Source organism: Cyprinodon tularosa, unplaced genomic scaffold (assembly GCF_016077235.1).
Source record: "Cyprinodon tularosa strain WSP-4 unplaced genomic scaffold, ASM1607723v1 ctg473, whole genome shotgun sequence".
Classification (NCBI taxonomy): Eukaryota; Metazoa; Chordata; class Actinopteri; order Cyprinodontiformes; family Cyprinodontidae; genus Cyprinodon; species Cyprinodon tularosa.
Window position 1 is genome coordinate 752,501 of NW_024039200.1, and position 13,950 is coordinate 766,450.

General features: G+C 36.8%; 1 protein-coding gene across 1 annotated transcript in view; it reads right to left on the reverse strand.

The window, feature by feature from the left end:
• tle2b (TLE family member 2, transcriptional corepressor b) overlaps positions 1-13,950 on the reverse strand; it is a 48,182-nt gene that overhangs the window by 26,394 nt on the left and 7,838 nt on the right. The window contains exon 2 of the mRNA XM_038301724.1: positions 2,857-2,919. Within this exon, the coding sequence (XP_038157652.1) occupies positions 2,857-2,919 (63 nt within the window). The remainder of the gene's footprint in view (positions 1-2,856; positions 2,920-13,950) is intronic.

The following is a 13,950-nucleotide window of genomic DNA, read 5'->3' on the forward strand; positions in this document are numbered from 1 at the left end:
CTCAAAAAAGAGAGAATAATAAGACAACCCCAAGGAGCCTTTAAGAAATTACAGTACTCGATTTGCAAATCACAAGATGTAATTTTTTTTAAAACAATACACTAATCTTAACGTCAGTTTGTCTTTGTCACAAAAACCTTAATAGCTGGCTCCAAAGCCAAGGCTTTCTGTCATTTCCCTCAGATGTAGCATTGTAATCAGTGGGCCACATATGAAGCATCAGCTATGGTGGTCTTTTTGGCTCAAAGAGTTGGCTTTGATCATGAAAAGAACTGAACGTGCCATTTGCCATAGAAGCAAACTGTGATTAGAACTGAGACATACTGGCTTACAAAAGTGTTCCCATCCCCTGAGCATTTTCGCATTTGTTCATATCCCAACTGAGGGTAATGTTTTAACTGTGATTTTAGGTCATAGGCCTGGATAATTAAGGCAATAATTGTAATGCTGACGGAAAAAAATATATACGGTAACTTTTTTTTTCACATGAAAAAGTTTGAGGAAATACAGCTGGTCTGTGAAGGACTCCGAAGTGTTTTTAGAGAACATCAGTGTGTAAACAGGATCATGGAGACCAATAAAGACATCCAATAGATCAGGGGAAAAGGTGCTGAAATTTTTAAAGTAGGGTTAATGTTATAAATACTCATATCTACCAAAAATAGAAAGTATTACACTAGAAAACCTACAGAAAGTGGAGCTTTGTTTGTTGCCCACTCCACATATCTGGCCTATACAGAAAAGTGGCAGTAAAAAATATGTGGTTTATAAAAAGATGGGCATTTTCAAATAAAAACAGTACAGGGTAAATGTGTGTAAGGAGGTTGTCTGGTCAGATTAAACAAAAAAAAAATGAACTTTTAACCTTACCAATAAGTGGTGCAAACATTGAAATTCACACCTAAAACACCACCAAAGTACAATACTAAGGTGGCTGTACCATGCCTTTTTCAGCAGTGATAGGTTAACTTGTTGGGGTTGATGGGAATGTAGATAAACTTGAAACAGGGAAACACTGAAATAAAACTAGATAGAGATAACAAGAGGTCTGAGCTGCAGTAGCTGCTACAGACCAAAGCATTTTCATTTATTAGAATAACCCAGTCAGAGTCTAGACCAGGGTTTGTAACCTCCAAATCCACATGTGGCCCTTCAATTGCTCTTAATAGTGGCTAAAAATGAAATAATAAAGAACTAATGCACTATAATAACAAATACCAGTCTTAGAAGTTGTAGTGTTTTATAAAGAATATTTGAAATGAATTTTCACAGCAGAGTGACTTTCAAAGAATAGGAAACATGCTTTTAGAGCTATTTTTCTTTAAATTACCTTGGTAATGCTTTGTTTTTTTATAATATGTTTTTACATAAAATAATTATCTATAGAAGAAAGTGCACTGTGCATATTTTGTGGCTCTAAACCACTTTTATTTAGCCGGAAAAAGGACAACAATTGCTCTTTGCATAGAAAAGGTTGCAGACTCCTGATCTAAGACCTTCATCCATTCAACATTCGGACCAGACATCCTTCATCTAAGATGAAAGAGCTGGAGCTAGGTCCAAAGTCGGTAGAGACATACCCCAAAGGACTTCCAGCTATACTGCAGAAAAGGTGGCTTTGCAAAGCACTGACTGGCAATAGCCAGATTGATATGTGTAGAACTGAGTTGAGTTCTATGTTATCAATGAGGGATGTTTAGTACAACACTTCGAGCTGATGAGGTGACGTCCCAGGTTAATACCCGCCTTCTATAATATGCTTTCAGCCAATCATGCAGTTTCTTGAGTTTTTTCATAACTAGCGCACTAGCTTTTTAGACAAGAAATTGTCACTATTTTAGCTAAAACTGAGTCAATTGCGGTATCGACAGGTAAGTTTGTAATGCCCAGGCAAGGCCCTTATGACTCTTGTCATTCCTACATGTCCCGCCCCAAAAACCACTGCTGGCATAGTATAGGTCCGACCCGCTGGTTTTTATTAGACGTAGCTTTTAGCGGGAGTCTTTCAAGTGGGATTTGGTCTGAGACAAACTCAGATCTTGCGACAATCCTTCTTGCAGCGCAAGGTTACTGACTCAGAGAGGCCTTACAGAAATGTACACCATACCTCCAAATGTCTATTTCTAACACATTTTAGAGACCTTATATCCTTTGCCTTCCACTTCCCATTTCTCCTTACAGCTTTGTGCTGGTCTGTTTAGGTAAAATGGCAGCATACAAAGCGACGACCTAAGTGAAGTTTGTGGTTTTGAAAGGAGGAAATATGAAAACCGCTCCATTGATATGAACAGGGTCATGTAAGTAAATATGTACTTTTAAAAAAATCTGGTTTGAAATGAAACTATCTTCTGATTGTTCAAAAATCTAACAAAAAAAAGTGTGATGATGGGATTAATCAAAATATGTAACCTTCAAAAGAAGATTTGATTTTGTAATTAATAAGTGTGTTCATTTTAAAATCACAGATTGTTGTGAACCAGATATTTAAACTAATACTGTGAACTGTTGCTCTAATTTTCTTTTTTCTTTCAATCACGAACACCAGGAGTATGTGCAATCAACAGCATTCATTTTCTGCAGATGCAATTCACATGGCAAAGTTAATGAGCCGTGCTTTTATCAATACGCAGACTTGCGTATTGTTTTAATGAGTATATGATGTGCATTAATAATACCTAAATTCTCTAAATTAGACCTTGTTTTCAATCACTTTCCCATTTAACTTAGTGTTCGACGAAAGACGCATTTACATTTCTCTGACAAAGTTACTTAAAAGTGCAAGTAGTTGAGTTTCTTTTTTTTTTGGTCATATTTTGTGTGCCTGTGTCTACAGTAAGTGTGTCTGGCAGCACTTACCTCCTGAGAGAGGAAAGGGATGATCTGAGCACAGATGGCACTGAGACGCTTGACGATCTCTGCCTGTGAAGGAGGGAGAGAGAGAAAGACAAAGAGAGAAGAGGATGTAAAATCGTGTCAAATATTGTAAAGGAGGAAGATACACAGTGAATATGAAGCAAAGCATGCACATCAACAGCACATTAAGCCTTTTGCTGCATTCAAACACTTTCTTAATGAGCTATGTGAGTTGGAAACCACTGAGAAAAACACATAAAGAGGTGTTGGAGTGAAGAACCAGGATAGAGACCACATTAAGGCACCAACTATTGTCGGGTCTTTTAGCACCTTCACACTCTCTAATGCTCAATCTAATGGAGTCCTGTCTACCTCAGCTTTTCTCTGTCTCTCACTCCTTCATCCCATATTTCAGAAAAATAGCTCAGTTATCTATTAAATTAGTTGATTAGCTATTTCTGAAAGTACTATTTTGTCTTAGTTAAACAAAATGCTGACGTTTTTAACTCCTTTTCTTACAGATAGTTAGGTGAAATAACATTAAATCGAGGAAAATTAGAAAGTTTGGCAATCTACTAAAGCAGCGATAATCTAATGCCCTTTTTATTTTCCTCATTGATTCTTAGCTTTATGGACTAGCTGAAACGCATTTGGTTTTTATTAGATATCAGGTCAGCATTTCAGAGGGTTTCATTTGATGTTTTAAGACCAATTAGTAAGGAATTAGAGATGTTGCAATATGGGTTAAAAATCAGTATGAAACTCTCCTGGCTTCTTGATGGACGATCAAATAAACACATTAGCTGCTTATGCAGATACAAGCAGACGGATCGGACATTGAAGCTGAGAGATTTCAATAAGTAAACCACATGTTAAATGTAGCTGTGCTTTGTACTTTATGAATGTGAAAGAAATGCTTGAAACATATTTTTTCATGCTATGTACAGTACAAACAGTACGTGAAATAGTTTCTTGCAATGCCATAAAATGAGTAAGTTGGAAAAAAATGAATGCTGGTTTCTGCTTCTGGCTTTGTGCTGTATAATCCCTAATAGATTATTTTTTTATTCATTTGTAATTTCAATAACTAGATGAATATTTAGTTTATGTCCTAAATGGACTGTGTCTATGCCCTTTAGAATCGGATTTACAGTGAAAAAAACATCAATAGTGTCCATATAATCTGTAAAACTCCCTGCATAATTATAATAAAGTAATTTATATACAGGTGCTGGTCATAAAATTAGAATATCATGAAAAAGTAGATTGATTTCAGTAATTCCATTTAAAAAGTGAAACTTGTATATTATATTCATACATTACATACAAACTCATATATTTCAGATGTTTATTTTGTTTAATTTTGATGATTACAAATGACAACAAATGAAAATCTCAAATTCATCATATCAGAAAATTAGAATATTGTGAAAAGGTTCAAAATTGATGGCCCCTGGTGCCACACTCTAATCAGCTAATTAACTCAAACCACCTGCAAAAGCCTTTAAATGGTCTTTCAGTCTAGTTCTATAGGCTACACAATCATGGGGAAGACTGCTGACTTGACAGTTGTCCAAAAGACGACCATCGACACCTTGCACAAGGAGGGCAAGACACAAAAGGTCATCGCTAAAGAGGCTGGCTGTTCACAGAGCTCAGTGTCCAAGCACATTAATAGAGAGGCGAAGGGAAGGAAAAGATGTGGTCGAAAAAAGTGTACAAGCAAGAGAGATAACCGCACCCTGGAGAGGATTGTGAAACAAAACCCATTCAAAAATGTGGGGGAGATTCACTAAGAGTGGACTGCAGCTGGAGTGAGTGCTTCAAGAACCACCACACACAGACGTATGAAAGACATGGGTTTCTGCTGTCGCATTCCTTGTGTCAAGCCACTCTTGAACCACAGACAGCGTCAGAAGCGTCTTGCCTGGGCTAAAGAGAAACAGGACTGGACTGCTGGTGAGTGGTCCAAAGTCATGTTCTCTGATGAAAGTAAATTTTGCATTTCCTTTGGAAATCAAGGTCCCAGAGTCTGGAGGAAAAGAAGAGAGGCACTTCATCCACGTTGCTTGAAGTCCAGTGTAAAGTTTCCACAGTCAGTGATGGTTTGGGGTGCCATGTCATCTGCTGGTGTTGGTCCATTGTGTTTTCTGAGGTCCAGGGTCAACGCAGCCACATACCAGGAAGTTTTAGAGCACTTCATGCTTCCTGCAGCTGACCAACTTTTTGGAGATGCAGATTTCATTTTCCAACAGGACTTGGCACCTGCACACAGTGCCAAAGCTACCAGTACCTGGTTGAAGGACCATGGTATCCCTGTTCTTAATTGGCCAGCAAACTCTCCTGACCTTAACCCCATAGAAAATCTATGGGGTATTGTGAAGAAGAAGATGCAATACACCAGACCCAACAATTCAGAAGAGCTAAAAGCCACTATTAGAGCAACCTGGGCTATCATAACACCTGAGCAGTGCCACAGACTGATCGACTCCATGCCACGCCGCATTGCTGCAGTAATACAGGCCAAAGGAGGCCCAACTAAATACTGAGTGCTGTACATGCTCATACTTTTCATGTTCATACTTTTCAGTTGGCCAACATTTCTATAAATCCTTTGTTTTTATTGGTCTTCAGTAATATTCTAATTTTCTGATATGATGAATTTGAGATTTTCATTTGTTGTCATTTGTAATCATCAAAATTAAACAAAATAAACATCTGAAATATATGAGTTTGTATGTAATGTATGAATATAATATACAAGTTTCACTTTTTAAATGGAATTACTGAAATCAATCTACTTTTTCATGATATTCTAATTTTATGACCAGCACCTGTAATTAGATGTATAAAGGTAAACGTCTTTAAAAAATAAGGGCCTAATGGGAATCAACACATGCTATACATTTGCCTGATTTGGGGAATTAATCAGATTTCTTTGGGTCAAAAAATGGTGTATAAAAGTAAAGGTTTGCTTTATAACTATGATAAAATAGGAGCTACTTAAGTATCTATACACAAGCAACCATAAAATACCATAGCTTTTGATGTAAGAATTTATGTAATTTCTGTTAAAACTAAGATCGCTGCAGGAGCTTAAAAGCTTCTCAGTTGTATTTTGTTACTATTATTATATTTGTTCAAAGGAATAACCTGCACAATGAGAGCTTCGTAATCCAATAACCTTTTCCACTAGGAATCTCCAATACAATCTTTACAATAAAAAAATTATTGCAATGCTAATTACAACAGCAAAAAACTAGTATTATCATTAATATATTCAGAAAATCGACCATATTTTCCTCCCTTTGAGCCATTCATTCACACACATGGTAAAAGCACTGCACTCCTATAAATCCTGCTGCCTGCACTCATGTTATCACAGCACACAGAAACACGTAAAAACAAACACACTCTCTGGCTCTGTCGCGCACACACTGAACCTCTGCGGTGTGTCTAATTCTATCTGTCTGAGTGCCCTCAGCCTCATTTTGTTCTCTTCTTCACTCAGCCGTTCTCTCTTTCTCCACAGCAGCTCTCACACTAAGCCATTATTACCCTATTCATCCTCTTCCTCCCATCCCTCTACCCCATTTCTCTCTCACCATCGCTTGCAAGCTTTGTTAGAGACTTAGACTTAGACTTCTTTATTTGTCATTTTGTATGCACAGGGTGCATACAGAACGAAATTGCGTTACATACAGCTTATGAACGTTGCATTGATATTTCAAATGGCACGAGTTATAGAAAAATACAAAAAGTGCAGCAGTGGTCAAAGTGTGAACAGTGCAGAGGATAAGAGACAGTGTGCAAGTTGCAGTGGTTCAGTGCAAAATGGCATTTGTGCAAAAAATGCGTTATTGAAAAATACAATGAGATGAACAATTTAAAGGGCTAAAAGTTAAAAGTTAAAGGGCTAAAAGTTAAAAGTTTGTCTGCTTTCCTCCCATCTTGCTACTTTTCGGTATCATTTTTTCCTTCAGAATAAATTTTTCAGCCTTTCTTTCACTTGCCCTTTTCTTACTCCCCATCAGTTGCTCCTATAATTTTTTTCCTTGTTATTTTCAGTCGCACTTGTGCTCCAACTACCCATGCTGTTTTTTAACTCTGTACGACACTAAAGTATCTTTCAAGTACTTTATGAATGTTGAGTAAGCAGCTGAAGGTAGCCAATAGAGTGACAGGGTCAGATCCTGCATAATGAAAAGCCTGAAACACATACACAATCAGAAGACCTGTCAGTAGTGGCTTCTCTAATCACAACATCAGAAAGAGCCTGTCAGTAGGCACACAACTCTGTTCTGTCACATCTGACATATGTCAGCGTATGCAGGTGCATTGGTGATTGGCCCTCAGCTCCTCTGTGGATTTACTCAAACAGCAGGCATGAAGGAAGTCTGACCACAGTGATGGAAGTGAGAGTGAAGAAGAGGAACCTTGCAGATTATGAGTTACATTTTGTAGCATGGGAAAAGATTGCTGTGGCTGCTGCCAGCGTGGGAGACCTGGACTCCCTCAAGCAAAATCGCCTTTATGTGTTCAAGTCTTTACTCGTTGACCATACTGTATCCTACTTTGCTCTTGTTTAACAGACTGCAGCAGTGAACAGCACAGGTAGACGGCAGGCATGGCCATAAGATTCCCACTGCACTGCTCTGGTTTCACAGCCTTGTCACAGAAATGCAAACAAGAAAAGATCTACTTGCTTTCTGTTTAAACAGAAGAGCAACAATTATCAAGTGGGAATGCTTATGCATTACTTTAATTATTATAACTGCATATTCAAACATTTAGTTTTGTCATCAAGGTTTCCCCTACTGTATTATAAGCCTAGCGGGCCACCAGGCTTTACTTGCCACCCTGCCAAGCTACTGTAAGCGTAATTTATTTATATACTTTAAACAAATTTTTATAACATAAAAGGTGGCTTAGTTAAAAGTGCAATGGAGACACTATATGGTTGATACATGTACAAATATATGGTCATAGGTCAGTTCTTTTTCCCCTCATCACCCGCTTCCTGTTTCTACCTGTTGGCACTAACTTCTTAAAGTAATACAACATTTCATTAACAAATGGTTAAACATTTTCTTTTTCTGAAGTTGAAGAAGACGTGGACCTCTTTCGCTTCCCTGGTGACCAACCGTTGCGCACCATGACTAAGCCGGTCTCATAAACGTTAGCTGAGTCATAGCTAGATGAGGCGGAGCTGTCCAGCAGTGATGCTAGTACTTTGTGAGAGACAGGATTCTAAACATTGAATAAGAGGATTCAACTCAAAGCGGTTAGATGATCCCAAGTTTAGTGGATAGATCTCAAAGATGGAACACGTTGTATATTAATGTATATGAACAGGATAAAATGATTTGCACAGATGGTCTTGGTTTAAAAGTTAAAAGGAGAATATTTAAGGATCTTCACTCTTCATTGAGTTCCTAGTAAAACATTTAGCCAAGATAATGGTTATCTGCACGATAGAGAGAGACAAAATGTGTAGTTGCACTTGAAATGCAAAAATATTTGACAAAAAAAGCAAACAAACAATCAATGATATAAGACTAAAATGACATATAAATTGCTTAATGTTCTATATTTGTCAATTAATAAAGTCTTTGCATCGATATTTAGGCTGAAGCGTGAAGCAATAGCTGGTCAGGTTAAATGCCTTGGCCTTTAAGTGATCAGGTAGTTGGTTCCTTCTTTGCACTTTATTTCTGTTTATTATTATATCTGTAAACTTTACCAACATTACAAAGCTTAGTTTTAGTCACTGGCTGAACACTGGTGAGCGACCCTAGTGACACATATCAGCCAGTTTTCTGGCGAAACCCAGTGTGATACACCATTATTTCTATTTTGGTTTTGACAAAAGCATTGACTATCAAAAAAAAAAAAAAAATAATAATAATAATCATATATGTATATATATATATATATATATATATATATATATATATATATATATATATATATATATATATATATATATATATATATATATATATATATATATATATATATGGTAGTATACAGTAGATAGATAGATAGATAGATAGATAGATAGATAGATTAGATAGATAGATAGATAGATAGATAGATAGATAGATAGATAGATAGACATACATTTTTTTTTTACTTAAATGTTTATGCATTAATGAAAGAATTAATTACTATATCGAGTTAAGTGTTATGTAAAAAAAAAATAGGAAACCAAATCAGTCACCAATGAAATGACTTAAACTTTGCACCATTCTTAAAAGGAAACATGTAAAATGGTATAGAAAAACAAACTATCCATACATGGGCAGTCCTTGATAAATGCAACCAAACGTGCAAAATCTAAAAGCATTCAAACACATAAGGAACTCTGAGATTATGACCTATTTAGTGACTGCCCTGAAATAAAATAAACATTAAATACATTAAATACATTTGGTGAAAAAAAAAGCATCCTTTAGCCTAGTGCTGTATCTTATATTGCTGCCCCTCTGGGTTTAAGTCCACTAACCATCTCTACTGCTGGTTAGTGGAAGTTAGTGGATGGTTAGTGAAGATGGAGGCTGCTCTCCTGTGGACTCTGCAGTCTGAGAGCAATGGTGTCTTGGTGATCTTTCAGCCATTACTAGCAGGCATCTGCCTTACCACATTTTGACACAGTGGGTGTCATTTCTTTCCACAATGTATTATCTAGATTATCATAGCTTTTGCAGTTCTGCTCTTGAAAGTAACAGTGGGAGTGTAACAAGCTGATATTAGCTTACTAATTGGTCAGACTACTGAGCTAGTATTTGGCTGCTTCACATAAAGGCTTGTTTTTTCTCACCAGTGTACTTTCAAATTGTAGTCATTTTCAATAGGCATGATGGTGGCAGTATTTTTATTTAATGCATTAAAACAAATTTAGGGTTTCAGGGTTTAAATATTTTGAAAATGCAAACATATGTTTTTTAGCAGCTTTCATTTTAGCAGCCAAAATTATTTGATATCAGCAACATGTCCCTGCCTAATACCTGGATGGTAATAATCTGTTTTTTGAGGAGTTTATGATTTTAATCCATTTCATATTTTCAAAAGAGCTAGTTTCACAAAAGAATTTAATAAAAAAAAAATGCTCAGCTTTCCACAGACATCATTCTCTAACAGCAATCAATCTTTTCTTATCAGCTTTTCACATAAAAACACAGATTCCCATATTAAGCGAATTACAAAGAATAAGAGTTGGGGAGTTTTGATCCCATCTTCTCCTATTCCCCATACCAAAAAGGAGTGGTCTTCCATAAAAAAATCTGATGAATCAGGAGAGAAACAACAGAGGATGCTATCTTAAGCAGAGAGCAACTCAGTACTGTGCCACAGAACATAAACAAGGTGAACAAACGTCTGCAAAGAAAATGCTGGATTCAGTGATCTGTGTCCGATGCAATATCAGGCATCATAAAAAGCTGTATGACACATCTTCAACTAATGATCCAAGTATTTGATACCAAGTCACAGGCAGATGCCAATATTTTTACAGCACTTTCAACAAAAATACCAAAAATAAACTAAGAGAGCAGAAATGAAAACAAAACATCATATGTTTAGAATTCCCACCTTAAACATTTCAAAACTAAAAAATCATTCCACCCCCATGGTGCTGAGATTTGTTGTTCCAAACTAGAACAAATTTTATCTGGCAGAACATTGGAAAAGAGACTAAATCCTTTCAATGAAAAGCCAGAGAAAGGGTCAGAGTGTCTGTGATTGTCTATAGTTATATCCCTGGCCCATCTGAAGCTGCACACTGCTAGTCACCTGGCTGAAAGACAGTAGCTACGAGATGTTTTGATTTCTCACAGGATGATCAACTTTGGGAGCTGGGAAATATTGTGGTTGTGACAAACATAGGCAATCACAGTGTAATTACCAAAAATGTGAGTCCACATTGGTTCACATATGCTTCTTCACTTTGTGCATCTGTAGATTAGAAAGTTGTCTGTACTTTTCTTCCGACAGGATTTGGAAAATGTATGACTTATCAGCTTACTCTTCTACACTTGGCTGAAAGGCAATTACACTATTATGGAAGGCGGGTCCTAGTTGGCACGTCACCCAATCAGCTCAAAGTCCCTCCTTTATACGGACAGACTGAACAGTACTCATCCCAGATTGGTAACGTAGAACTCAACTCAGTTCTACCTATATCAATCTGGCTACTGCCAGGTTAGCAAGAAGCTTCAGTGCACCAGTTTAGATTATGCAGCACTATGCTCCTCTTCATATATATTATCCTGAAATGCATCTTCCAATTACATTGAGTAGGGGGATGCAAGGCAAAAGGATGTGTTTACAATGGTGATATTTTTAAAAGATCCGGTAGAGGGAGAGCCACTAAAAAATATTTAGTGCTGCTTTAGATTGCAATTCAACTTTATTAGTTGTTTAAAAAAAGGTTATAAAATTTTATCAATCAGTATTTAAAAAGTACCCAATGTGACCAAAGTGCTCTACAGATCATCAAATATAAAAAAAATGTATTACTTAGAAAATGTTATTTGAGGTTTAAGCTTTTTGTTATTTATAATATTTCTTATATTAATAGAATCTAAATAAATATGTTTTAGAGTAGGCTGAATGCTGTATCTCGCTCCTTTCAGTCTTACTGTTTCTACTAACTGAAAGAATAAAATTGCCGAAAATAATAAAAAAGGAAAATATTCTGTGTAGGGGTGAGTCAGTCTGAGCTGAAGCAGGTGTCAAAAACAACACATCACAGTCTCAATCCACAGCCGGCCAAAGCACAGCCACCAGGGAGCACTGGCAGAGATTGGCCGGATGGAGGGATGCCTGAATGGGTAGGTACAAAGCAGGAGAGAGAAACTCGTCAATAAAACACCTGAGGGCAGATATGTGCTGCCAGCTGGCCTGGAAACAGATAGTGACAGAGTGAGAGAGAGGCTCAACATGAAACAGATCAAATATAGGTGAGAGGGAGAAAGAGAGAAAAGCTTTTCAACCGGAAGGAGAAAAAAACATGAAAGATTTTGGATAATCCAAACAAATAAAGAAACAGATGAAAGGAAGGAAAAAAACTAAAACACTAAAGACGTCCAAAAACTTAAGACAAATAATGATCTTTTCCAGAGGATGTGGTGAAGCCCTAATATACAGGAACTCAATAATCAGGCTCCTTATAAGACAGTGTCAGCATGCTTAGGCTCGCCATCTCATCAGATTCTTGACAGGATGATAATCAGATGGGAGGAAAACATTAAACTGATCACAGGGCTGTGTTGCTACATGATAATGCAACCAGACATAAACAGATTAAATTCCTAAACAGCAATTCTTAGGATTAATAAAGTGGTTCATGAACTTTCTTCAGAAGCTCTACTTTCTTTTAACACTTAAAACTTTTGGAAGTTACCGATTTAACAGTCTGTCATGTCTTGCACTATTCTGGCCCATGAAACAATGAACAGGATGTAGCAAGATCATAAAAATACCTGTAAACTATACTAGATAGAGCAAACGCAATCTTAGCAAATAAGCAAAATAAAATAAGAAAGCACAAACAAGGTTGTAGGACAAGAGGATAAAACGTTTATTTCAAGATTGGCAAATTTATTCTTTAAGTTAGTCAGAAAAAAGGGTTTATTTTAATTAAACAACAGTATTTTTCTAACCTTTAACACTTCTTCATAACTTTAAGGTTTCAATAACTATTTAAAATCCTTTAAGATTCCCCAACAGTTGATACTGACAGCTAACATGAAGTAACCTGCCCACATGAGACAATATTGCATGAGCATGTAGAGTGAATGTTTGTGTTTTGGGGGTGGATTGTTCCAGTGGGTTTTCACAGCTGTTTGCTTTATAGGAACGGAACGCTAACAAATATTAAAACTAATACAGAAGACTGTAAACTGCAGACAGCAAAATGAAGCAGAGCATTTTAACATGATCACATCTGCTTTAATGAACTGCAACACATTTCTATAGCCCAGGTTTTAGTACTATTGCTATCTGTTAAAAAAAACGGTGATGTAATTTAAGAAAAATAAATAAAGGCCAGTGATTTGAAAACAGAAAAAAAAATCTTAAAATTTAGAAAAGTGAAATAACTGCCTTCTGTAAAGGTGTTTATACAAACAACTAAATTTACAGTAACTTGTTAAAGGAAGCCTGTAAACGTTACAGCATTTAAATCTGTCTTGTCAATAATATATCTCGGTAAATTTTCCTCAGCGTAGACAGTGCATCAGCAAAGCTTGGTATGAGATGGAATTATGTTATCATTGCTGAAATATTTGAGAACTACTTATAGAAATTTGACATATTAAAGGGGTCATAGAATGATTATGTAGGGTATTTGGTGCTGGTACTGTACTTAAGGTCTCTGAATAGGGTGTGTAACACTGGTTGGGCTGAAAATGGAATATTTGCTGTTCTATGAGCCCTAATGCAAGCCTGGTTAAAATCCCTAGAATGAAACGACAGGTTTTCCTTCTTTTATGGTATGCTCATGAATATTTAGATGAGCTGTGCGCTGATTGGTTGGTTTACAACGAGCAAAGCTTCTGAGCAAAGACACATCATAGCATCTAGTGTTGCGGCGATGCCATTTTTTGGCCCCGATACCGATACCCGATACCTGGCTGTGCAGTATCGGCCGATACCGATACCATAATAATGTAAAATAATTGCCATCATGGCTTTGTCAAGCTGCTGCCTACCTTTGTGAAGCAGGAAAAAATCTAATACAAAGTGAATCCAGTAGAACTTTTTATTGCCTACCAGGAGTGGGTGACAATAGTTGAATAAACTTATGGCTCTCAAAATGGTATCGGTGCCCTATTTGTTGGTACTTGCCGATACCGATACCACCATTTTAGGGCAGTATCAGGGCCCCGTCTGATACTGGTATCGGTATCGGTGCAACACTAATAGCAACAAGCACTCACTCATTGAAACATCGAAATGGTTGATATGATAGGGTGACCAGACGTCCCCTTTTTCCAGGACATGTCCTACTTTTCATACCTAAATTTCAAAATCGTCCAGGATTTTAGTTGACTACAGTGCAGCAGAACTGAGCCGTGAGCTCTGGGGCTGCTT